The sequence below is a fragment of the Geotrypetes seraphini genome, chromosome 9, assembly GCF_902459505.1.
Source record: "Geotrypetes seraphini chromosome 9, aGeoSer1.1, whole genome shotgun sequence".
NCBI lineage: Eukaryota > Metazoa > Chordata > Amphibia > Gymnophiona > Dermophiidae > Geotrypetes > Geotrypetes seraphini.
The window spans coordinates 189455757-189482819 of NC_047092.1; the positions used below are offsets into that span (position 1 = coordinate 189455757).

The 27063-nt window shown below is 49.0% G+C and overlaps 1 protein-coding gene across 8 annotated transcripts in view; it reads left to right on the top strand.

Moving 5' to 3' along the window:
* Positions 1 to 27063, top strand: part of EIF4G1 (eukaryotic translation initiation factor 4 gamma 1) — a 292071-nt gene that overhangs the window by 247059 nt on the left and 17949 nt on the right. For all 8 annotated transcript variants that reach the window (XM_033959150.1, XM_033959151.1, XM_033959152.1 and 5 more), the window contains one exon: positions 23458 to 23598. In XM_033959150.1, coding sequence (XP_033815041.1) covers positions 23458 to 23598 — 141 coding nt within the window. The remainder of the gene's footprint in view (positions 1 to 23457; positions 23599 to 27063) is intronic.

The window sequence follows — 27063 nt, forward strand, 5'->3', positions numbered from 1 at the left end:
CCGCACCACGCATGTGCGAGTGCCTTCCCGCCCAGCGTAGGGCGCGTCTCCTCAGTTCTTACTTTTTCGCGGAGCCGAGAAGTCCGTCTTCGACTCTCTGCGTGAAGTTAGTTCACTTGCGCCTTCTTAAAGTCCGTGGTTTTGGGTTCTTTTACTCAGAATCGTTGCTTTTCGTCATGCTTTCTAGTTTTTGCGGAAAAAAAAAATTTCTTTCATCCGTTCGACCGGGCAGGCTCCATGGCCGCAGCCCTGTGGCTTCGATCTTGCAGCGGAGCTTTTCCGGCCTATTACCGGTTTCAAAAAGTGTGCCAAGTGCCAGCGTGCGATTTCGCTCACGGACCCTCATCGACGCTGTCTTCGGTGTCTCGGGCCTCAATATCTTCCGAAATCATGCAGGCCTTGCTCCACACTCACAGCATATGCTTTCAAGCGTTGTTGCTTCTTGTGGGAGTCGCTGTTCAGCATGGAGTCTTCAACAGAGCTGTCTTCATCGAAGGGAGCTTCGCCTTTGACATCGGCCGCTACTCTCCAGCCTTCCACCTCTGCGGTCCCGAGCATCCTCAAGCCTACTTCATTTGTGCCAGCTCAGCCTTCGCGGCCAGCTGTGATGCCTTCCTCTGTCTCCTCTGGTCAGGTAGCACAGCAGCCCATACCTCCGGTAGTGCTAAAAGTGCCCAAGGCTTCTAAGCCCAAGCACTCTCACACTGCCTCTAAGGAGTGCGAGGCCCGTGCAGGTGGGCCCATTGCTAATGCAGATTCATCCTTGCCGGCATCGTTCCACACCTTGCTTGAGAAGCAATTCATTGAGCTCTACCACCATGGGGCCCAAGCTTCTCTCTCAAATCCAGCCTGTGCAAGCGGAGGTCTCCTGCGGGGTCGAGCTGCCTCCGATGCATCAGCAGTGCGCAAACTCTCAACAGGGAGCAGAGTCTCTGCGAGTGTCTGGTCTGGCATCGATGCATGAATCGCAAGGAGCAGAGTCTTTGCCCATGTCTCTGTTGGAACCGATTCACTCGATGCAAGGAGTAGAGTCTTTGCGAGTGCCTCCGTTGGAGCCGATTCACTCGATGCAAGGGCTCGAGTCTTTGCGATTGCCTCGAGGTGATTCCAGCCATCCACCTCGCTGGGGGCTTCAGTGAAGACCCACTCGCCTCGTGTGTTGAGGCCTTCTTCCAGATACAGCTCACATCATCACTCGAGACATTCGTTGAAGCATTCGTCCAGGCATGCCTCGCCTCATCGGAAACAGGCTTTTCTTGAATATTCTCCACCGGCTACTTCACGTCCTCCGATGCCGGAGCTGGAGGACAAGCTGGGGTCTTTTTCTCCATCTCGATACCCGTCCTCATTGGATCCAGAGGCCTCGACGTCATCGAGTCCTTCTTGAGGCCCTGCTTTGGCTGACCAACTGTCTTTCTCCTCGTTTCTTCGGCAGATGGCAGCTGATTTGGACATTCAACTGGACACCAGTTCCAAGTTTTCAAAGGAGTATCTGGAAACTATGCATCTCCCTCAACCACCTGCTGAATCCCTCAAGCTTCCTCTTCATAAGTTGCTGGATCAGACCTTTGTTCGGTGTCTTGAAACACTGTACTCCATCCCCGCTGTACCGGGCAAATTGGATGCCAGGTACCGCACGGTCCACCATAAGGGGTTTGACGGTGCCCAACTCTCCCATCAATCCCTTTTGGTGGAGTCTTCATTGAAGCGGTCTCACCCCTGCCAGGTGTATGTCACCGTTCCACCTAGCAGGGAGGGCAAGACTATGGACAGGTTTGGCAGGAGAATTTATCAGGACTCCATGATGACATCCAGAGTTCTTAATTATAACTTCCACTTTATCACCTATTTTGAATTTTTCTGGTCTGTTCTGCAAAAGTTCATGCCCTATTTGGACTCTAGAGCACAGTTTGAGTACCAGGAGGTTCTCGCTTCATTATTCCAGCTCAGGTTGCAGATGATGCAGTCCTCCTATGATGCCTTTGAGCTCTCTGCTCGGGCTACTGCTTGCTCGGTGGCCATGCGCCGGCTGGCGTGGCTAAAGACCATCGACATGGACCCCAATCTTTAGGACAGGCTTGCCAATGTTCCATGTGTGGGTACCGACCTCTTCGATGAGTTCATTGAGGCGGCGACCAAAAAGCTTTCGGACCACGAGAAGTCTTTCCAGTCCATTCTTCGTCCGAAGCCCAAGCCTGCTCCTCCTCGTCCATCACGCCCACCGTTGATCTACCAGCGGCGTTTCCCGCCATCCGTCAGCCTGTTAAGAGGCAGCACCCACAGAAGCAGCAGCAGAAATCTCAGCCATCTGCTGTCCCCAAGGCTTCTCAGCCTTTTTCTCTGTTTCATGGAGAGCATAACATCCATCGTTCTGCCCTTCTCTGTTTTTCCCCCGTTAGGAGGTCGTCTCCATCATTTTTACCATCGATGGACGACTATTACCACCGACCTCTGGGTCCTATCCATTGTCCGGGAGGGATACTCTCTTCAGTTCCATCAAGTTCCTCCGGAACATCCTCCAAGAGAATATCCTTCCAACTTCACCCAGACCGCCCTTCTGTCGAGCCGGTTCCTTTGGCTCAACAGAACAAGGGTTTTTACTCCCGGTACTTCCTTGTCCCGAAGAAGACGGGCGATCTGCGCCCTCTTTTGGATCTCAGAGTGCTCAACAAATATCTGGTCAAAGAAAAGTTTTGCATGCTGACCCTAGCATCTCTGTATCCCCTCCTCAAGCAGAACGACTGGTTATGCTCTCTGGATCTGAAGGAGGCCTACACTCACATTCCTATTCATCCGGCCTCCCATCAATACCTCAGATTTCGGGTGGGACATTTTCATCTTCAATATCGAGTGCTCCCTTTCGGCCTGGCATCCTCACCCAGAGTCTTCACCAAGTGTCTGGTTGTGGTGGCCGCAGCGCTCAGGAACCATGGTCTTCAGGTGTTTCCCTACCTGGACGACTGGCTCATAAAGGATTCCACGTCTCAGGGAGTCGTCCTGGCGATCCAGAGGACTGGTTCCTGCAGAGTCTGGAGTTCGAGATCAACTTTCCAAAATCCCATCTGCAACCTTCCCAGACTCTTCCCTTCGTTCTGGATACTACCTGACTCAGAGCGTTCCTTCCTCCTCAACGTCTGGAAGCTCTCCTCCATCTTTGTCACTCGGTGTCCTCTCGCCCGTCCATCTCGGCGAGACATATGGTTCTTCTGGGCCACATGGCCTCTACAGTTCACGTGACTCCTTTTGCCAGACTTCACCTCCGGATTCTTCAGTGGACCCTGGCATCTCAGTGGACGCAGGTCTCCGACCCTCTGTCACATCAAATCCAGATCACTCCTGCTCTACAGCAGTCTCTTCGCTGGTGGATGCTGTCTTCCAATCTATCCAGAGGTTTGCTGTTTCACACCCCCCCTCATCAGAAAGTTCTCACGACCGACTCTTCGACTTATGCTTGGGCTCATCTGGACGGTGTCCGCACTCAGGATTATTGGACCAGCACGGACCGCCAGTGCCACATCAATCTCCTGGAACTCAGGGCGATTTTCAGTGCTCTCATTGCTTTTCAACATCTGCTTTACGATCGTGTGGTCCTCATTCGCACAGACAACCAAGTCGCCATGTACTATATCAATAAACAGGGAGGGACGGGATCGGCCTCCCTCTGCCAGGAAGCTCTGAAAGTCTGGGATTGGGCGATTCGCCACAACACCTTCCTCAAAGCTGTCTCCATTCAAGGGGCGGACAATACCTTGGCGGACAACTTAAGTCGTCTTCTGCAACCGCACGAATGGACTCTCCACTCCACGCCCCTTCATCACATCTTCTCCCTGTGGGGAACGCCTCAGATAGACCTCTTTGCAGCCCCCCACAACTTCAATCTGCCTCAGTTCTGCTCCAGGATCTACACTCCTCATCGCCTCGAGGCAGATGCCTTTCTTCTGGACTGGATGAATCTCTTTCTATATGCGTTTCCTCCATTTCCCCTCATTCAAAAGACTAGTCAAGCTGAAGTCCGACTATGCCACCATGATCCAGATTGCTCCTCGGTGGCCCAGACAACCTTGGTACTCCCTTCTACTTCAACTCAACACCAGGGAGCCTTACCTTCTACCAGTTTTTCCCTCGCTACTTACGCAGCATCAAGGATCTCTGCTTCATCCCAACCTGCATTCTCTACACCTGACAGCTTGGTTCCTCTCAACATAGCTCCTCTCCAGTTTTCTCAACTTGTGAGGGATGTTTTGGAAGCTTCACGGAAGCCTGCTACAAGACAATTCAATCACCAAAAATGGGCTAGATTTTCCACTTGGTGTTTTTCTCATCATCAGGAACCTCAACATTCCTCCTTATCTTCCGTTTTGGACTACCGTATTTTCACGCAAATAACGCGCACCCGTATAAAACGCGCACACGGGTATAGCGCGCAGAAATCACGATGATATGTACAAAAACTTTGGTATACCGCGCTCACGGGTATACCGCGCATGTTGCCCGACGCTCCTTTCGCCCGCCCTGACTTTCCGTGCGCTGTCCCGACTCTCCGTTCACCCCCCCTGACTTCCGTGCACTGTCCCCCCTTGAAGGTCTGTCCCCATCCTGAAAGCCTGATGCACCCCCCGACGTCCGATACATCCCTCCCCCCCGAAGGACCGCCGACTCCCCAACAATATCGGGCCAGGAGGGAGCCCAAATCCTCCTGGCCACGGCGACCCCCTAACCCCACCCCGCACTACATTACGGGCAGGAGGGATCCCAGGCCCTCCTGCCCTCGACGCAAACCCCCCTCCCCCCAACGACCGCCCCCCCCAAGAACCTCCGACCGCCCCCCAGCCGACCCGCGACCCCCCCACCCCCCTTCCCCGTACCTTTGGTAGTTGGGCCAGAAGGGAGCCCAAACCCTCCTGACCACGGCGATCCCCTAACCCCACCCCGCACTACATTACGGGCAGGAGGGATCCCAGGCCCTCCTGCCCTCGACGCAAACCCCCCTCCCCCCCAACGACCGCCCCCCCCAAGAACCTCCGACCGCCCCCCCAGCCGACCCGCGACCCCCCTGGCGACCCCCACGACCCCCCACCCCCCTTCCCCGTACCTTTGGTAGTTGGCCGGATAGACGGGAGCCAAACCCGCCTGTCCGGCAGGCAGCCAACGAAGGAATGAGACCGGATTGGCCCATCCATCCTAAAGCTCCGCCTACTGGTGGGGCCTAAGGCGCGTGGGCCAATCAGAATAGGCCCTGGAGCCTTAGGTCCCACCTGGGGGCGCGGCCTGAGGCACATGGTCGGGTTGGGCCCATGTGCCTCAGGCCGCGCCCCCAGGTGGGACCTAAGGCTCCAGGGCCTATTCTGATTGGCCCACGCGCCTTAGGCCCCACCAGTAGGCGGAGCTTTAGGATGGATGGGCCAATCCGGCCTCATTCCTTCGTTGGCTGCCTGCCGGACAGGCGGGTTTGGCTCCCGTCTGTCCGGCCAACTACCAAAGGTACGGGGAAGGGGGGTGGGGGGGGTCGTGGGGGTCGCCAGGGGGATCGCGGGTCGGCTGGGGGGCGGTCGGAGGGTCTTGGGGGGGGGCGGTCGTTGGGGGGGAGGGGGGTTTGCGTCGAGGGCAGGAGGGCCTGGGATCTCTCCTGCCCGTAATGTAGTGCGGGGTGGGGTTAGGGGGTCGCCGTGGCCAGGAGGGTTTGGGCTCCCTTCTGGCCCAACTACCAAAGGTACGGGGAAGGGGGGTGGGGGGGTCGTGGGGGTCGCCAGGGGGGTCGCAGGTCGGCTGGGGGGGCGGTCGGAGGTTCTTGGGGGGGGGTGCGAGTGGTCCTGCCGGGGGGGGGATGTATCGGACGTCGGGGAGTCGGCCGGGCAAGAGGGCTTGGGCTCCCTCTTGCTGCGGTCGTTCGGGGTGGGGGTGCGAGCGGTCCTGCTGGGGGGGTGAGTCGGGCGGGGTGGGAACTATGTTTTAAAACTTTTGTATACCGCGATCACGCATATAACGCGCGAGGGGTATGCGCGGTAGGTAAAAACGCGTATAACGCGCGCGTTATATGCGTGAAAATACGGTACTTTAGCACCTTTCTCAGTCTGGCCTCAAGTCTACTTCGATACGAGTCCACCTTAGTGCAATTGCTGCTTTCCATCAGCCTCTTCAAGGGAAACCTCTCTCTGCTCATCCTGTGGTTTCCAGATTCATGAAAGGTCTTTTCCATGTCAATCCTCCTCTCAAACCGCCTCCGGTGGTTTGGGACCTCAATGTTGTTCTTTCTCAGCTTATGAAACCTCCATTTGAACCTATTGACAAGGCTCATCTGAAGTATCTCACTTGGAAGGTTGTGTTTCTCATTGGCTTCACTTCTGCTCGTCAAGTTAGTGAGCTTCAAGCATTGGTTGCGGATCCACCTTTTACAGTGTTCCATCATGACAAGGTGGTTGTTCGCACTCATCCAAAATTCCTTCCTAAAGTTGTCTCGGAATTTCATCTCAATCAATCCATTGTTCTTCCAGTGTTTTTTCCAAAGTCTCATTCTCATCCTGGAGAATCAGCTCCTCATACTCTGGACTGTAAGCGTGCTTTGGCTTTCTATCTGGAACGCACCAAACCGCACAGAACTGCTCCCCAACTTTTCATCTCCTTTGATCCGAACAAGTTGGGATGTCCTATTTCTAAGCGTATCATCTCCAACTGGATGGCGGCTTGTATCTCTTTCTGCTATGCCCAAGCTGGATTACCCCTTCACAGTAAAGTCACAGCCCATAAGGTCAGAGCAATGGCAGCTTCTGTAGCTTTTCTCAGATCTACACCTATTGAGGAAATTTGTAGAGCTGCTACATGGTCCTCGGTTCATACTTTCACTTCTCCTTATTGTCTGGATACTTTCTCCAGACGGGATGGACAGTTTGGCCAAACAGTATTGCAAAATTTATTCTCTTAAGTTGCCAACTCTCCCACCATCCCACTTGGGTTAGCTTGGAGGTCACCCACTAGTGAGAATACCTGCCTGCTTGTCCTGGGATAAAGCAATGTTACTTACCGTAACAGCGTTTGACTGCCATTCCTAATGTGATTCGCTTCTTGCGGGCGGCTAAGTTGCTCAGGCCTCCCGTGCGGCCCTCTGTTCCTTCTTGGGATCTGAATCTGGTTCTGTCAGTTCTAGTGCACCCTCCTTTTGAACTGTTGGGCGACTGCTCTTTGAAGGACCTTACTCTTAAAGCAGTCTTCTTGGTGGCCATTACTTCAGCTAGACGTGTTTCTGTGCTGCAGGCTTTCTCTTGTAGGGCTCCCTTCTTCGAGTTTTCTAGGGAGCGAGTTGTCTTGAGGCCTGGTCCTTCTTTTCTGCCAGATTTTGAATTTTTCATTGTTCTAGTATTTTTCTAGGGCTGGGGAGAAGTAAGAACAGCAGCTATGGCTTAGCTGGTGAGCTGTGTGGATGTTTTCTATTCCAGGATTATGTTCTACACATGTTCCAACAGTTGTTTATACGTATTTGTTGTTTTTTCCACTCCTGTTCAGAGTGTGTTATACTGTTTTCAGTTTAGAATTTTCCTAGGTTCTGCTTGGCTATTCGGCAGACTGGATTAGTAGAGGGGAACTGTACTGATGTACAAGTTTTGATCTCAGTCTCCACCTGCTGGTAGTAGTGAGGTATAATACTCATCCATAAGGAACTATACCGATTTACAAGCTAACAGAAAGAAAATTAGCAGGTAAGAACCTAATTACTCCTTCTGTCTTTTTAATTGGGTTTCTAAGTAAAGCAATACAATAACCCACATGTTAAGATATATCTCTCCTTTCAGTAAATGGAGATAGATCAAGTTCAAGAGAACAACTTGAGGCAGAGGGAGTCTACATGATTGACAGCTGCATCATGATCTTTTGCTGACAGGTCCAAAAAAACCCAAAATATAACTATATATAGTCAAACACCGTATTTATACGCAAATAACACGCATACGTGTAAAATGCGCCCATTCGTATAGCGTGCGGGAACCAAGCATTTATGTAAAATAATTTTGGTATAGCGTGCCCATGCGTATACCGCGCATGCTCCTCCCGCCGCTCCATTTGGACCGCAGATTAACTCTTTCGTAGCTGGGCAATTTGCGTTCGACCGGGTGAATAGGGGCGCTTACATTCATAAAGTTGGCCCACAGACCTAACCAGTAGAGGGATTAACAAAGACCCGGGATGATGGCGTAGAGGGGTCCAGGAAGCGCCTTAGCTCCACCCGCGGGGACTGGGACGGGCCGAAATTACCCATACGGCAAGGGGCACCATTTTCCGGGTGGCAAATACCGTCTCTGCAGTATGGGTGTCTCAGAATGTAAAAAAAATATATAACGCGCTCACGGATATAACACGTATGCTTATTCCGTGTTTGTAAAATCTTGTATAGCGCGCGCGTTATATGCATAAAAATACGGTACTTCTAAAACAAAACCATCCTAAAAATTGACACTTTCCTGAGATTAGACATCAAATTTATTTCACATACAGGGGAGAGGCTGATAAAACTTCACTACAGGTAAGAATATTAGCCGCTTTTGTGCCTCCCAAAGTCCTTAGCCTCCCAATTTCCAAAAGGCCCCAAAGAGTTACCAGTTGTTTGCTTCACAAACTGCCTGTTCAGTGGGGCCAAAATACGTTATCTATAGGCTTTCACAAAATGTCCTGCAAGGTGGTAAGCCCTCTGCCATAGAGAGTGCTTTTTGAGGGAACAGTTTTAGTAGGGAGTGAATTCCAGATGTAGCAAGATCACTGTTTGTTGACTTCTCCTACTCTCTGTGAAGGCCTGTATTAAAATGAAGAGAAATTGGGAATAAAAGAGCTGGTAGAGGCTCAGAGAAAAGAATCTCTAAATTCTGTAGGGTTCTTACTTTTGCATCACTTTACATAAATCAAAAGCAAAGGTAGCATGAATCTCTTCAATTGACATTGCATGCTTAATGTCATCCCCATGACTCTGCCACAAGCCAAACTTTGCTGATCTTTGGATTTGATTTCTGACCTGAAATTCTGAAGAACAGATGTGCCTTCCAGCAGTCCAAGATTATCAAAACCTTCATTCAGATTCTATATGATCTTCTACAGCAGACACAAATTCAACCAATTAAAATAAAGAAATCATGGTACTGAGTGTCATGGATGTGGCTGTTAATCTTGGCGCCATTGTCTTCCAGAACTAAATTCCCTGTGCAGCTCATGCCTGCACAGTTTGGCAGGCAAGGCTGCCTCCTTCTGAAATTTCTATTGAAGGAAGTTCCTGCAATAAGGGGACACTCTGCTTTCTATGCTTAATCTCCTTCTCTGTCCTGCGTCCTTGTCAATAGGATTCATACTATTGTGTACAATGAAATTAGACTATCGTAAGAACATAAGAAGTGCTGCTGCTGGGTCAGACCAGTGGTCCATCTGTCCAGTAGTCTGCTCACGCGGCAGCCCTTAGGTCAAAGATCTGTCCTAGTTTCATTGAACCTTTCCTCTGCATTTGATTGTCGGTCATAATCTACTGACATGGTTTTATATTGTCTTTGGTCTTTCCTATCAAATTGTACGTTCCAAGTTGCTCATACAGATTATTTTTCATCAGCCTATAAAGCTACTGCAATTGTGATGTCTCTTAGGGATCTATTTAATATTTTTTTTACTTTACTGTTAACAGCAGCCCCCATTATGCTCATGATCTACAAATGCTTTATACTTAGCCTCATCCTCCTCAGACACAGTTGCTCTGTTTAAAATGTCTCAATGCAGTTTCTTCTTGGCTCACTGAGACCATTCATCAAAATTCTTTTAAGATCTCAGACCTTAATCCTTTTACTTATCATTCTGTTTACTCTAAATTTTAAATGCAGCTTGGGAATTTTTCCCTTCCCTGGAACCTGTTTTCGAACTAACTAGAAACTCAGGTGTTAATTCCTCCTCCTTCTGCATCCCTCCCTCAGCCTTCCTACCTGACCTCTTCTGAGCCGCTGCCTCCTCTGTTATCAGTCTTTGTCCTGATGTTCATTTGCTGATGCTGTTTTTCTCTTTCTACATCAGCCCTTCTATGAATGGAGAAGTTGCCTAGTGGTCAGAGCAGCTGCCTCAGCACCTTGATGTTGTGAGTTTGATTCCCACTGCAGCTCCTTCTGACTCCAGGCAAAACAAAAACAAGGAAACACAACTCCACGGAGAAACAACAGGGAAAAGAAAAAAGTAGGGAAGGGGGCTGTACACAAAAACTTGAGCTATGCCTTTACACAGTGTCCACCAAACAGATTGGTCTCAGCACTTTCAGAACTTTGTTTTATGGTCTCAATAAATTAATGTTCTTTATTGTCCCTCCAGACCAGCACAGACGGATGGGTTTATGCTCCTCTGCCAGCAGGTGGAGACTGAGAATACACTGAATTCAATGTAGGGAAATGCAAGGTCATGCATATAGGGAGAAAGAACCCGATGTTCAGCTACCAAATGGGGGGACTAGTATTAGAGGGAAGTAACCTTGAAAGAGATTTGGGTGTACTGGTGGAAACAACAATGAAGTCAACGGCGCAATACGCAGCAGCCGCGAAGAAGGCAAACAGAATGTTGGGTATTATTAAAAATGGTATTACGACCAGAACAAAAGAAGTCATCCTGCCGTTGTATCGGGCAATGGTGCGCCCGCACCTGGAGTACTGTGTTCAGTATTGGTCACCGTACCTTAAGAAGGATATGGCAATACTTGAGAGGGTCCAGAGGAGAGCGACACGAATGATTAAGGGCATACACTGAAAGATTGGAGAGGCTGGAGCTCTTCTCCCTGGAAAAGCGGAGACTCAGAGGAGACATGATAGTGACCTACAAGATCATGAAAGGCATAGAGAAAGTAGAGAGAGATAGATTCTTCAAATTTTCAAAACATATAAGAACAAGAGGGCATTCGGAAAAATTGGAAGGGGATAGATTCAAAACAAATGCTAGGAAGTTTTTCTTTACTCAGCGGGTGGTGGACACCTGGAATGCACTTCCAGAGGACGTAATAGGGCAGAGTACGGTACTGGGGTTTAAGAAAGGATTGGACAATTTCCTGTTGGAAAAGGGGATAGAGGGGTATAGATAGAGGATTACTGCACAGGTCCTGGACCTGTTGGGCCGCCTCGTGAGCGGATTGCTGGGCACGATGGACCTCAGGTCTGACCCAGCAGAGGCATTGCTTATGTTCTTAGTACAAGTGGGCTGTGCACTCCCTCATAGAATCAATCTGTTCTCAGTCTCCAGCAGGTGGAGTTGGTAAGCCTATGCAGTCTTCTTTTAGGCCTTGAGTCTGTTTGAAAGGTTAAGCAGTGGCTTTTTTGATTGGCCCTTATTTTCTAGTCGGATTGAGCTGGGTCCCTTCGGAACCATTACCACTTCGGGTGGTCGAGTCCCTCCTCCCATTTCCCCCACCTCCCCATTTATTCCTTTAGAGGAACCTCAACTGTACACCTTGCCATGGTCAGGCAAAGATTACAGTTTTGAGTGCCTGTGGGGTCTGCTCCTTTTAATTTAAAAAACAAGATTTGCAGGACTGTTCATATTTTTTTCTCCCATTCAGCTGCCGATTTCATTTAGCCTGCTTTGCGGTTAACAATGAGCACTTCTCGTAAACCAAAGAAGTGCTTGGTGTGTTCTCACCGAGGGTTTAATGTGGCTGGCCTTTGTTTCTTTTTGTCCGCGGCTGAAAGGGAGACCCTCTCTAGCTTCGGAGCTGGCCTGCTCAAAGATTTCCCTGGCAGCTGCGAAGGGTGCATTGGCCATGGGCAGTTTGGAAGCCCTAAGGTCCCTAACTGCCAACAGTGCTGGGGATTCCCCAACCATCACAGCTACTGGGGGTTAGGGGAAGACCAAGTTTCCATTACCGCCGATGGTGCTAGGGATTCAGGCTTTTCTGGGGATTCCCTTACTGTGGCTTTGCTTTTTCAGGCCTCTTCAGTGCCCTCAGCCTTGAGGATGCCTTTTTCAGCGGGCTTTTCTTTGGCGGGAAACTGCCATTTTGGCTGGGTCTTCTCAGGATCTCCCACCTAGATTGGAGAGGCAGGAACAGGTTTAGCAGGCCTCTTTATCTGCTGGGGAACGTGTTTCTGTCTCACATGTGGGTTTTTCCCTGGATTCTCTTCTCGCCATGTACAAGGTGTATTGCCTGCACGCAGCTGGTGGCCCTCTCTCCTATTTGGTGACTTTGTCCTCATCCGGAGAGTTGTCTTTGTCAGCATCAATGCCTCCTCCACCCCTGCCTAAGTGGCTGCGTGTTTCATGGGTGGATGATGCATTCCTGGATGATGTTTTGTCCCCTAATAAGGAGCTGGGTCCCTCTGGGGACCTGGGGGGAGGGGGACAAAGCAGGTGGCTGGCTGGCTGAGCCACCCGCAGGGGAGGATTCATCTGTGGTGTGCATTTTTCACGAGGAAGAGCTCCAGGAGCTTATTCTTCAGGTGTTTTATGTTTTGAGGAGGACACCAAAGAGGTTCCTCCTCTTAAGGGGATTCTTTCCAATCAGGATCTCCGGGATATAGTACAAGCTCAGTGGAAGACTCTGGGCACCCCTTTTTGGTTAGCGCAGTCCATGTCTCTTCTGTTGTACATATAAGTTATTCATCCCCTAAACTGTACTCCTCCCTCGGGTTTTTGCAGCCCAAATGCATTACTTTGCATTTCTTAGCATTAAATTATAGCCGTCAAATTTCAGACCATTCTTCAAGCTTTGCCAGGTCATTATTCACACCATCTGGGGTGTCCACTCTGCTGTAGATTTTTATATCATCTGAAAAGAGACAGGTCTTACCCGACAGCCCTTCAGCAATATCGTTCACAATCATGTTAAAAAAGAACAGGCTCAAGAACAGAACCTTGAGGCGCACAACTGGTAATATCCCTTTCCTCAGAGCGATCTCCATTGATTACTACCCTCTGTCGCCTTCCACTCAATCAGTTCCTGACCCAGCCCATCACTTTGGTACAAGGTGTATTGCCTGCACGAGGGCACTTGGCATAAGAATAGCCTTACTGGATCAGATCAATGGTCCATCAAGCCCAGTAGCTCGTTCTCATGGTGGCCAATCCAGGTCACTAGTACCTGGTCAAAACCCAAGGAGTAGCAACATTCCATGCTATTCATTTTATTTATTAGATGTGGAACATTGTCAAAGGCTTTACTAAAATCTAAATACACCACATCTAGCGCACTCCCTCTATTCAATTCTCTGATCACCTAGTCCGGGGGTCGGCAACCCGCGGCTCCAAAGCCGCATGCGGCTCTTTTTCACCTTTGCCGCCGCTAAATTCTGGCGATGCAGGGCCATTACTCGGACTGGCATGGGGTCACGAGCGGAGTTCCGCAGGGGTCGGTGCTGGGACCGCTCCTGTTCAATATATTTATTAATGACCTGGAGGCAGGAACAAATTGCGAAGTTATTAAATTTGCGGATGACACCAAACTCTACCGCAGGGTTGATACTATGGAAGACTGCGAAGATCTGCAAAGGGACCTAACGACGCTAGAAAAATGGGCCAAAAAATGGCAAATGAACTTTAATGTAGGGAAATGCAAGGTCATGCATGTAGGGAAAAAGAACCCGATGTTCAGCTACAAAATGGGAGGATCACTGCTAGGGGTTAGTAACCTTGAAAGAGACCTGGGAGTGATGGTGGACACGTCTTTGAAGGCGTCGGCACAGTGCGCCACAGCCTCAAGAAAAGCAAACAAAATGTTGGGTATCATTAAGAAGGGTATCATGACCAGGACAAAGGAGGTCATCCTGCCACTGTATCGTGCAATGGTGCGACCGCATCTGGAGTACTGTGTCCAATATTGGTCGCCGTACCTCAAAAAGGACATGGCGGTACTTGAGGGAGTCCAGAGAAGAGCAACTAAACTGATAAGAGGTATGGAAAACCTCTCATATACTGACAGACTGAAAAAGCTGGGGCTGTTCTCCCTGGAAAAGCGGAGACTTAGAGGAGACATGATAGAAACCTTCAAGATCCTGAAGGGTATAGAAAAAGTAGACAGGGACAGATTTTTCAGATTACGGGGAACCACAAGTACAAGGGGGCACTCAGAAAAATTAAAAGGAGACAGGTTTAAAACAAATGCCAGAAAGTTCTTTTTCACTCAGAGGGTGGTGGACACATGGAACGCGCTTCCGGAGGCTGTGATAGGCCGGAGCACGTTACAAGGCTTCAAAGAAGGTTTGGATAGGTTCCTAGAGGATAAAGGAATTGAGGGGTACAGATAAGAGTAGCGGTAGGTTATAGGGATAGTCTGGGCCCATTGCTCAGGCAATGGGCCTGATGGGCCGCCGCGGGAGCGGACCGCTGGGCGAGATGGACCTCTGGTCTGCCTCAGCGGAGGCAACTTCTTATGTTCTTATGCAGCTTACAAGTCCGGCGTCGCGGCGGGAAATAGCCATGCTGAACAGTGAGCTCAGCACGTACACAGATGAAAGCCTTGCTTGCTGATTGGTCCGGCAGCCCCGCCGTGCCGCCGGACCAATCAGACTCGTAGAGGGAAGGCCTCGATGTCGGCAGCTTGTCTTGATCACCGCTGCTGACGAGTTGCTGAAGAGAGCCACGGAGCAGGGGGGTGTTGCCAGGTGCAGGTAGAAGGGAGAGGGCCAGATGCAGGACTCGTGGGTGAGGGAGAGAAAGAGAGAGGGGAGGGAAACAAAAGGAAATATTTCATACTGGGCTGGGCCGGAGTGGAGGGAGGGTGGAAAGATTCTAGCTACAGGGTGCAGTAACAAAGGAAAAGGGGGGGGAAAGCTGAAAATGGAGATAGTGACACAAAGAAGAGAAAGGGTAAGCAGGACCTACTGAATAAGGATAGAGATACAGAGGGGACATGAAGAGGAGGTGCTTATTGGCCCAGTAATGGTGGTGATCTGTGATTTTTAGCAGTACAGTGGTATTGCGGCAGAAACGCCGAACAATTTTCACAAAGGTTGCAGGTAATGCTTGACCGCTACTCTTGAGGATGTTGCCCATCAGAAGGCCATTATGGCTCAGAATCATAAATGGACTGATATTGAAAACCTTCCCAAACTGGACAAACTTGTATTCGAAACATGGAATGCCATCCCCAACACTTATATAAACATGAAAAAGTATGCATTTGGCGTGCTGTCGATCTTCGGCTCCACATATGTATATGAGCAGGTCTTCTCCAACATGAACTATATTAAAAACAAACATCGATCACGCCTCACAGATGACAGCTTGCAAGCCTGTGTGAAAATGAAGGTGACGTCTTACAGCCCTGATGTGCAGACACTGTGCACTGAGGTTCAGGAGCAAAAATCCCATTAACCAGCTAAATTAAATATTTTAATTAGCTATTAATGTGCAAAAATATATTTTACATTGTTAAGTGAAAAAGTCCTTTTTTCTTCAGATTGACAGCTAACTGCATGATCCTGTATTAAGAAACAATATATGCAGTGTTAGATTTGTTTTATAATGGTTTTGCGGCTCCAAGTTTTTTTTTCTTTTCGAAAACGGGTCCAAGTGGCTCTTTATGTCTTAAAGGTTGCAGACCCCTGACCTAGTCAAAGAAATTAAACGCCTAAGCAAGAAAGGTTATTCAGATAAGGTGGTTTCTACATTTTTGAGATATCACTGCTTTTCAATGTCATGGGTTTATGTGTGCATTTGGCGCCTCTTAGAGGAATGGTGTTCCAATCCGGTGGTCATTCTTTGCATATGTCCCTGCCGCACATCTTGGAGTTTTTGCAGGATGGCCTGGAGTGCGTCCTTGCCTGGTCCTCCTTGAGGGTTCAGGTGGCAGGCTTGTCCTCCTTTAGAGGTCTTTTGCGTGGTCGACACGTCCTCTTTTTCTGATATGATCCATTATCCCAGGATAAGCAGGCAGCATATTCTCTACATCTGGGTGACGTCACAGACGGAGCCCCCTAGTGGACGTTTTCGCAAGCAGACTTGCTTGAAGACCTTCAAGCTTGCGATTGGCCTGCGCACGCGCCCCTTCCCACCTGGTCTAGGGCGTCTCCTCAGCGTGTCCTCAGTTCTCTGTTTTCCGCGGAGCCAGAAGCACTACTCCCTTGCTTCGCGCAATATCGCTGTGCTCACGTCTGTGTTTTTCTTTCTTTTTGTTTGTTTTTCAGTTCGTATCTTTTTCCGGTCTTACTCTGGCCGCGGCCCTCTTTTTTCTTTTATGTCCCAGCCTCGTTCCGGGTTTAAAGAGTTAGGTCCAGGGGGGAGTGTGAGGACCTGCAAAGGGACCTGGACAAGCTGGAAGACTGGGCAAACAAATGGCAAATGCGCTTTAACGTGGAAAAATGCAAGGTCATGCATATAGGGAAAAAGAACCCGTTGTTCAACTACAAATTGGGGAGGGCATTGTTGGGAGACTGCAGTCTTGAGAGAGACTTGGGTGTGCTGGTGGATGCATTACTGAAGCCATCTACACAGTGCGCAGCAGCCTCGAAAAAAGCCAACAGGATGCTGGGCATCATAAAGAGGGGCATAACAACCAGGACGCGGGAAGTCATCATGCCATTGTATCGAGCGATGGTGCGTCCACATCTGGAATACTGCGTTCAATATTGGTCGCCGTACCTCAAGAAGGACATGACGGTACTTGAGAGAGTTCAAAGGAGAGCAACGAAACTGGTAAGAGGGCTGGAACACTGCCCATACGCCGAGAGGTTGGATAGGCTGGGGCTCTTCTCTCTGGAAAAAAGGAGGCTCAGGGGAGATATGATAGAGACCTTCAAGATCATGAGGGACATAGAGAAGGTGGATAGGGACAGATTCTTCAGGCTGAAGGGGTCAACAGGCACGAGGGGGCATTCGGAGAAACTGAAGGGAGATAGGTTCAGAACAAATGCAAGGAAGTTTTTTTTCACCCAAAGGGTCGTGGACACTTGGAATGCGCTACCGGAGGAAGTGATCAGGCAGAGTACGGTACAAGGATTCAAACAGGGATTGGACGGATTCCTGAGGGATAGGGGGATCGTGGGATACTGAGAGAGGTTCTGGGATGTAACACAGGTATAGAAAGCTAACCAGGTAATAAGTATAGAAATCCAACCAGGTCGTGCATGTGCAAGATCGGAGGGTTAGGACTTCGATGGGAAGATAGGACTCAATGGGAAACCAAGGTGGCAAGGGGGCCCCTTCTGGTGACTCAGACAGGCCGTGACCTGTTCGGGCCGCCGCGGGAGCGGACTGCTGGGCGGGATGTACCTATGGTCTGACCCGGCAGAGGCACTGCTTATGTTCTTATGTTCTTAAAAACTGTACTAAGTGCATCCGGGTTATCTCCATCACCGACCCTCATAGTTGGTGTGTAGAGTGCCTGGGTGCAGAGCACTGCGCTGAGTCGTGCCCCTGTTGTGCGACTTTGTAACCGCGGGCTCTTCGTAGGAGGGTGGCCAAGATTCTCCAACTCTTTGGCCCATGGATCCTGCGGGACAGGCCTTGAGCTCGGCCTCGGCGCCCTCGTTGGGTGTTTTGGCCTCGAAGGCTCCGGCCTCGGCCCCTCCTGTTACTCCGGCCTCGGGTAAGTCTCCTCTTTCCTCCTCAGCCTACCTCCGAGTCTTATGTCAGTGCCGCCTCATTGGCATCTTCGAGACAACACTCTAAGCGTGCCTCCTCACGTATGGAATACTCTTCCTTGAGGTCGCCCCCGAAGGAGCGCACTGCTGCACCTAAGACCCAACCATCCTTGGTCTCGGTGCCTATGTTTGAGGACATACTTAAGGCTATTCTTACCACGCAGCTTTCCTTGGTGGTGAGCCAACTGGTCCCGACTTCGACGCCTATGATCTCGTCTCGACCCAGTCTCGGTCTGACCAGCCTGAGCGTCCCCTCATTTCTCGAGGCCCTGCCTGCAAGACTCGCCGGGTTCCCTCAAGCGATTCTTCATCCCCCGAGTCACCTGTAACTTTTTGGGGATCCAGGCCAGGGAGCCGTTTTTCCCCCGCTACTTTGTCGAGGTTTGCCCCTCCTAAAATGTCCCGGTCTTCTCTGCCCCTTTGGGGCAGGTCTCCGACCGCGAAACCTTCTAGACACACGCTTGTCCTTGAGTTGGACTCTGGGTTGTGTTCCCAATCGAGGCAGCTACCAGCCTCTAATGGGTGTTCTTTGAAACCGGTGGAGGAATTTTCCTTTACCCAGTCTTCCCCGAGGCGTCGCCAGCTAATTCCTCAGACCCCGGGGTCTTCCCAGCGCACCTAGCACGGGGTCATTCCTTGACACCCCCCAAACACTTTAGTAGAGCCTCTTCAGTCTCCCATTCGCGGGACTCCGAGGCCCCGGCTTACTATTCAAGGGAAATTTCTCCCTCTTTCTCGGCTGCCCCCAGATCTCGCTCGGGGTCTCCTCAGGAGGATGAGTCTTTTTCTTGAAACTCCTCTTTTACTCGTTTCATCTCTGACATGGGTAGGGCCTTGAAACTGGACCTCCAGTTTGAGTCCCGTTATACCCAGGAATATCTGGAGGAGATGGGTGTTGCAGCTCTACACTCTCGAGGAGCGTAGGGAGAGGGGAGACATGATTGAGACATTTAAGTACATCACGGGACGGGTAGAGGTGGAAGATGATATCTTTCTTCTCAGGGGACCCTCGACCACAAGAGGACATCCGCTCAAGCTCAGGGGAGGGAAGTTTCGTGGAGACACCAGGAAATACTTCTTCACGGAGAGAGTGATTGAGCATTGGAACGAGCTCCCAGTGCAGGTGGTCGAGGCACGCAGCATCTCAGACTTCAAGAACAAATGGGATACCTATGTGGGATCCCTACGAGGTCATGCCAAGGGATAGGGTCACTAGGACTGAATGAGCGGGTCAGTAGAGTGACAGTATAATTACAAGGGATAGGGTCACTAGGACTGAATGAGCGGGTCAGTAGAGTGACAGTATAATTACAATTATTCTTTAGGGGGTCAGTAGATTTAAGAGGGTGGGTAAATAGTGTGGGCAGACTTGATGGGCTATGGCCCTTATCTGCCGTCATCTTTCTATGTTTCTATCATCCGCCCCGCGAGGCGTTGTGCTTGCCATTGCACCAGGTTCTCCAGCAAACCTTTCTCCGGAACCTGGAGACCCCCTATGCGGTCACGGCTATTCCCTCCAAGTTGGAGTCCCATTACCAGACGATTCCAGTTAAGGGGTTTGAAAGTTCTCAGCTTTCTCATCAGTCCTTGGTGGTTGAGTCTTCCTTGAAGAATTCCAACCCCTCTAAGGTTTACGCTGCCGTCCCTCCGGGCAGGGAGGGCCTTAGAATGGACAATTTGGTGGCCGTCTTTACCAAAACTCAATGATGGCGAATTGTGTCCTTAACTGTAACTTTATCTTCACTTCCTACCTCCGATTCTGTGTGGATGCCTTCCGCTCATTCCAGGAGGACATACCGGATTCTTGGCGTCAGGAGTTTCGTCTCCTCGAGGAGACTCTCTCCCAGCTCTGCCTCTATATATTTTCAGGCGGCCTATGACGCCTTCGAGTTGTCCTCGAGGGTCAGGGCCTTTTGCCGTCGCCATGCGTCGCCTCGCTTGGCTCCGCATTGTGGATATGGATCCAAATTTACAGAATCGTCTTGCCAATCTCCCGTGTGTGGGTCGTGAGCTCTTCAATGATTCCATCGAAGTGGCCACCAAGCGCCTATCATAGAAATAGACAGCAGATAAGGGCCACGGCCCATCCAGTCTGCCCACCCCAATAACCCTCCCCTACCTTTCTCTGTGAAGAGATCCCACGTGACGATCCCATTTTGTCTTAAAATCAGGCACGCTGCTGGCCTCAATTACCTGTAGTGGAAGGCTATTCCAGCGATCAACCACCCTTTTGGTGAAGAAGTATTTCCTGATGTCACCGTGTAGTTTCCCGCCCCTGATTTTCCACAGATGCCCTCTTGTTGCCGTGGGACCTTTGAAATAGAAGATATCCTCTTCCACCTCGATAAGGCCCGTGAGATATTTGAACATCTCAATCATGTCTCCCCTCTCTCTGCGTTCCTCGAGTGAGTATAGCTGCAATTTATCCAGCCATTCCTCATACAGGAGATCCTTGAGTCCCGAAACCATCCGGGTGGCCATTCGCTGGACCGACTCAAGTCTCAGCACATCTTTGGGGTAATGCGGCCTCCAGAATTATACACAGTATTCCAGATGGAGTCTCACTATGGATCTATACAATGGCAAAATGACTTCGGGCTTACGGCTGACGAAACTCCTACGTATACAACCTATGATTTGTCTAGCCTTAGATGAAGCTTTCTCCACTTGCTTGACAGTCTTCATGTCCTCACTGATGATCACTCCTAAGTCTCGTTCTGCTACAGTCCTTGCTAGGATCTCACTATTAAGGGTGTAAGTCTTGACTGTATATCTGGTCTACAGATTGGTCCCTCGGTGCCCCTCAGCATGGAGTCCCCAATGACCACAACTCTGCGCTTCTTCGGGGGGGGGGGGGGGTTGATCAGAAGTCTCTGGAACTGGAGCCTCGGGTTGGACCTCATCCTGTTCCTCATCGGCAGTCCCATCCTGTAGTATCTGGAATCTGTTCTTCAGGGTGAGGTGAGGGGTAGATGTAAAACTGCCCTGTCGGTAAAAAAAAGAAGAGGATGAAGAAATTGAAGAAGGGGGGATGGGTCTCCTATGCTTACCTATGGAGGAGGACACCAGCTGCCAGGAATCAGCATCTCCAGCCATTTCCTGTACCCCAACCGTCGGTTTCAAAGCTGAATGTTTAGGGGTCCCGAGAATGGACGTGTCATGCGCCTGCTCGGTGACTTGGGACAGCTCTTGGACAACTCCGTCAATGAAGGCTTCATCCTCTCGGATGCTTCTCAAGCGCTTCACCTCCTCCCTTAGGCTCATTAGTTCCTGTAAAAAGTCTCCGTCCAGCTGGCTCACCTCCTCCGTCTGTGTAGATACTGTGGTGCACCTCCATGCTCTGGATATGGAATTAATCGGAGATATAGAGAATATCACCTTGTATGGGGACCCAGTATTGTTAGGTGACTTCAATATGCCTGATGTGGATTGGACCACACTTTCCTCTGCGACCAGCAGAAACAGGAGGCTATTAAACTCTATGCAGGGAGCAAGACTCAGGCAACTGGTATTGGAGCCAACAAGGGATCAGGCAATACTGGACCTGATACTTACCAACGGAGAGTGTCACAGAGGTCTCGGTGGGCGACACGTTGGCCTCCAGTGACCATAACATGGTATGGTTCAATCTCAGGAAATGTTTCACCAAATCTAACACATTAACCAAGGTCCTCAGCTTCAAGGACACCAACTTCGAGGGCATGGGGGATTTCATCCATCAGGCACTGCTAAACCGAGCAGAAACAGATAATGTAGAAGAAATGTGGTCAACTCTGAAAGCTACCATACAAGAAGCAACCAACCGTTATATAAAATCAGTAAGTAAACGGCGAAGAAACAATAAGCCACAGTGGTTCTCTGCGGAGATCTCAGACCTCATAAAAGAGAAGAAAAGAGCGTTCATCTCTTACAAACAATCAGGGAAGCGGGACTCTAGAGAAGACTATCTGGCCAAGTCAAGAGCAGTCAAAACAGCAGTCAGAGAGGCCAAATTCCGAATGGAGGAGAATCTAGCGAAGAACATCAAGAAGGGCGATAAATCCTTCTTCAGGTATATTAGTGACAGAAATAGAAACAGGCGGGATAATACGCCTTAGGAAACCAGACGGGAACTATGTAGAATCAGACTCCGAAAAAGCTAAACTTTTAAACTTTTTCTCCTGGCGGGCAGTCATAAGGAGGAAGGTGTATCTAAGGCTTCAATCGTGCGTTGGAACAAAGAGACTATCGTGTCAGCATACCTTCTTCAAAAGAAACCAGTTCTGGAGTTTCTCAAAGCTAATTCCACTCGGGGTCAGTCGGCTTCCTGGGTTGAATCCTCTTTTGTGTCTCCAGGGGATATCTGTAAGGCTGCAGTTTGGTGGTCTTTGCATTCTTTTGTGCGTCACTACCGGGTGGATATTCAGGCACGTTGGGATGCTTTTTTTGGTGAGTGCGCTCTATTGGTGGCGCTTTGGGAGTCGTACCCGTGAAGGGTACTGCTTTGGTACATCCCATCCATCTGTGCTAGTCTGGAGGGATGATAAAGAAGGAGAAATTAGGTTCTTGCCTTCTAATTTTCTTTCTTTCAGTCCCTCTAGACCGGCATAGAACCCACCCTGTGTTTTTTGAAGAGTCATTTTTATTTCAGGATTGCGATCTCGTGCCTTTTCTTTTTCTGGGGAGTATACATAACTGATTATGGAGCAGCAACATCTGGTTCGTCTGGTGTAGCTGGCGAACTGTGGGGTTATTTCTGGTTGTCCTGATCCTTTTCCAACAGTTGTGCTTGGTTTTACACTGTTCATTGTTCAATGAAATAAAATTACACAAGTTAAGCTTATAGTTTTGGCTATTTGTCAGACTAATTCTATGAGGAACTGTACAGCCCAGTTGTACTGTAAGAATTCAGTGTGTTCTCATTCTCCACCTGCTGGCAGAGGAGTATAAACCTATATGTCTGTGCCGGTTTGGAGGGATTTAAAGAAAGAAAATGAGCAGGTAAGAACCTAATTTCTCAAGGTTGATGTGTAAAGCCTCTTCCCCACTTTTTCAAGTTCCTTAACATTTCATTGCCCCAGCTGCAAAATAAGTACCTGTCTAAAATCTGTAAACCTTTCTGAATGCCCCTTCTTCGGTGTGCATCAGCCTTTCCTGCTTTTATCCTCTTCCCTTTTTCTGCATACACTGGTGCACCTGCCTAGGTCTTCTTTCTGTACAGAACCCTTCCTTTGAGCCAGTTTCTCTGCTGGTACTCAGAAAGGATGATTCAGAGGCTAGCTTTCAGGTCGTTTCGTCTTTTGGATGTTTAGAGGGATCTGTTGCTAAAAGAGTCTCAGGCACATAGAACCAGATCTCAGAGAATGAAGGGTAGATTGAAACTGCCCAGACGAGCCTTCCCTCTAGAACTCATTACTACTAACAGGATGGCTTTGGACTCACTTTTAATATTGAAGTCTTTAGATTTTTATTTTTTTATATTCTTTGTTTTCATTTTATTTTGTAATATATATACAAAAATATTTTCTTGTATGTGGTTATTTTTTTTAATTAATTAATTTCGTTTTCTATTCCCTTATCCCCAAAGAGCGCAGAACGGGTTACAGATTAAACGTACATAATTTCAGTACAAGATTATGATACAAATTTTATCCTAACCTGGCATTTTAATGGCTATTCTCTACTGAGATTGCTTTTCAGTACTTTGGCAGGTTAGTCTTAGTTAAATAAATATGACTAAATTAGCTCCTCTGAATGTATGTAGTTGAACTAGGACAGAGTGTTTACTGAACACGGTCTGGGCTCTTTACAATATAGCATTCTGTATTGCTTGAAAGGTACCATGAGCAGTACTTTGCTCTCCAAGTGGGTAGTGCTTGTGCCAGTACCAATTACTACTGGTCTCTCTTTGCAGTTGAGAATCCATACCGAGTGGATATTGCTGTGATCAAAAATCGGGCTAAGCTTTTGCAGAAGTATATCAACGATGAGCAAAGGGAACTGCAGGCTCTCTATGCCTTGCAGGCGCTTGTTGTGAAACTGGAGCAACCTGCAAGTAAGTCTGCCTTGTAGAAAATTCTTCCCATTTCATTGCTCACCTCTACAGAAGGGCATGAGCAGTATCTGATGCCTCAAAGCCTGCACTATGTTTATGGCTGTTGTCCAATAAAATATGTTTGAAGTGGATGAAATGATCAGAATTGGAGCAGATAGGTAATAGAAATATGCTCTTCAGATTTTGTCTATGTTAAAAGGACCTTAAAAATGTCTGTAAACCCTACATCTCTGCAGATGGAAGTGAAAACTTGTGTTCTTTTTCAATATAATGCAACAAGTTATGCAGGTTTCAGTCCATGCAAGAACCTTATGACAGCATGTTGTTTTACCTGATATACAACACTAGGCCTAGCAAAGACTCAGTGATTTACAGAATTAAAAACCGTATAATGAAAGAGAACAGAAAGGAGAAGGAGGTAATGCAGTGGGGAGAGAAGGTAGAAAAATGAGAGGCAGGAAGGAGAGAAGGAAATAGTGGAAGGAATGCTGTAGAGGTTACCCTTTTACTGGGTAGCACAGTTCCTTTTGTTTCCACACCAAGCCATGAGTTTTATGTTCTGAATAGAGTTTTATGTTCTGAATATATGAAATTAGTGCGTAGATAATATTTGATGTGTTCAAATATATATGGGAGCTTAGAGGCAGACCAAAACTGGTTCCCCCTTCCCCTCTTGTTTCGGCCAAAAGCAAAGCTACAGCTGAAACATATCGCCTAGTTTCGGCCAAAACTGGAAGCTAGTTTGGTTGCCTGAATGTGAACTAATAAGGCCCACTGGATATTGTCAGAGTTTGCAGTTGGCGGCCCTCTGCTAAACCCATCCAGGCCCAGGAGCTGCAAGCATAGGCTGACAATGAACAAGGACTTCCCAACAAGTCTGGCATGTTTAGCTTCTCAAGTTGATGATGTAGCTAAATATCCTCTGAGATAGAAACTTTGTGAGAACATGTAAAAAAATAAATAAAAATTGTGTTTTTATGTTTACCCTAACTGTGCACAAGTAACAAGAGGAGGTACCTTTGAGATGTTTCCCTTTTGTATTTATTTATAAAACTGATCAAGAACAAACATGATACAGATTCTTTATAATACAGAGTAAAGGAGCCCTGACGCTAGTCTACACTCTGGACATTTTACTAGTCTGATACATAATCTAGAATAGAAAACCACATTGATCTAACTGAATGTGAGGACTATATGTTCTGGAAATTACAATCAGAAATTATTTTTTAACTAGTCTTTAAGCCCGTTACATTAACGGGTGCTAGAATAGATGTGTCTGTCTGTCTGTGTTTCTTTATCTCTCTCTCCTTGGCCGCTGTCTGTATCCTTCTGTCTCCCTCTCCCCCCCCCCCCCCCGAGCAAAGCTGTCTGCCCCAGCACACACCTCCCCCCCAAATGTCTCTCCATGGCCCTCTTCTATCTTCCCCCCCAGAGCAAAGCTGTCTGACCCCAGCATACCTCCCCCCAAAGCAGCCCCCTTTCCCTCTCCCTATCTCTCCATGGCCACTTCTGTCTCCCCCAGCACACCCCTCCCCCCAAAGCAGCCCCCTTTCCCTCTCCCTGTCTCTCCATGGCCCCTTCTGTCTTCCCCCCCAGAGCAAAGCTGTTTGCCCCAAGCACACCCCTCCCCCCAAAGCAGCCCCCTTTCCCTCTCCCGCTGACTCTCTCTCTCTAGCCCCCTTTCTCTGTCTATCTTTCTGTCCCTCTCCCTGCCCCTGTGTCTTTCTTTCTTTCTCTCTCCCTCCCGCTGTCTGTCTGTCATTTTTCCCCATTTCCCTGTGCAGCAGCATTTCCATTGCACTTCCCTATGCAGCAGCAACAGCATTTCCCTCCTATCCCCCCTTTCCTGTGCTGAAGCAGTAGCAGCATTTTCCCCCACCCCCCCTTTCCCTTCTCTTCCTTGCTCCATTCGGCCCCCTCCCCCTTCTTTTACTGCCGTTGTCCTGCTCGATCTGGCCTGCTCCTGACCCTCCCACCGCCAACAAACCTCCGGGCTCCAACCGCATAGGCAGCACTTTAAACACACTGCTTCGCAGCCTTCTGCCGATTTCCTCTCCTGTGTCATAGAAACATAGAAAGATGACGGCAGATAAGGGCCATAGCCCATCAAGTCTGCCCACACTATTTACCCACCCTCTTAAGTCTACTGACCCCCTAAAAAATAATTGTAATTATACTGTCACTCTACTGACCCGCTCATTCAGTCCTAGTGACCCTATCCCTTGGCATGACCTCGTAGGGATCCCACATAGGTATCCCATTTGTTCTTGAAGTCTGAGATGCTGCGTGCCTCGACCACCTGCACTGGAAGCTCGTTCCAATGCTCAATCACTCTCTCCGTGAAGAAGTATTTCCTGGTGTCTCCACGAAACTTCCCTCCCCTGAGCTTGAGCGGATGTCCTCTTGTGGTCGAGGGTCCCCTGAGAAGAAAGATATCATCTTCCACCTCTACCCGTCCCGTGATGTACTTAAATGTCTCAATCATGTCTCCCCTCTCCCTACGCTCCTCGAGAGTGTAGAGCTGCAATTTGCTCAGTCTTTCTTCGTACGGGAGACCCTCCAATGATGTCACCAGAGACGCGGCAGAGGAAATCAGCAGTAGAAGGGCACGAAGCAGCGTGTTTATAGTGCTGCCTACGCCGCTGGAGCCGGGAGGTTTGTTGGCTGTGGGAGGGTCAACGGCCGGAGCGGGGCTGCTGTCCACCACTCGGTTGCTGCCACTGGTGCTGCCTACATCGCTGGAGCCAGGAGGTTTGGAGAGAGCACAGTCGATCGCCTTCAGCCACCGCACGCGCCTCCAGCCCCTGCAAGCGCTGTGAGGTGTGAAATAGAAAACTGCCACAGAAGCACACCTCATGGTGCCAGGAATCACAAATTTTCAAGAGCGCATGCGCGCTCTAGGGTTTTATTATTAGTGATATATAAACTTCATTTCATTGTAATATCACTTCCCTACTAACACTATATGCTTAACCAGTACTTGTGCTTGAAAACAATCTCTGCAGGTTCCTTTCTCATAGAATCTAGCTTCTGCATATCACAAGTTTGATTAAAATGCATCTTTATCATACCTAACAGAGCCTGGAAATTCTTTAGAATCACCCAAATAGTATCCATGCCAGAATAGATATAATTTAAATAAAGAAAGATCATTTTTTAACTCCAAGCAAAATAGCTTCCACACATATGGCACTAGCTAATGAAGACTGAAACTAAAACCTTTGTGCCAAGTTTGGAGTGACAGCTGATATCATATTTCCACAGATAGGGTAATTCCTAAGGAGTTTATCATCCCAAATTTACAGGCTTAAATATCTGCTAACTTTTTGTATGAAAAGCATTTTTATCCCAAGACAAAAAGGCAGTGTATTCTCAACATCTGGGTGACGTCATCCATGGAGCCCGGATGTGGACAGCTTCGCAAGCAGACTTGCTTGAAGAACTGTAGAAAGTTCGCGACTG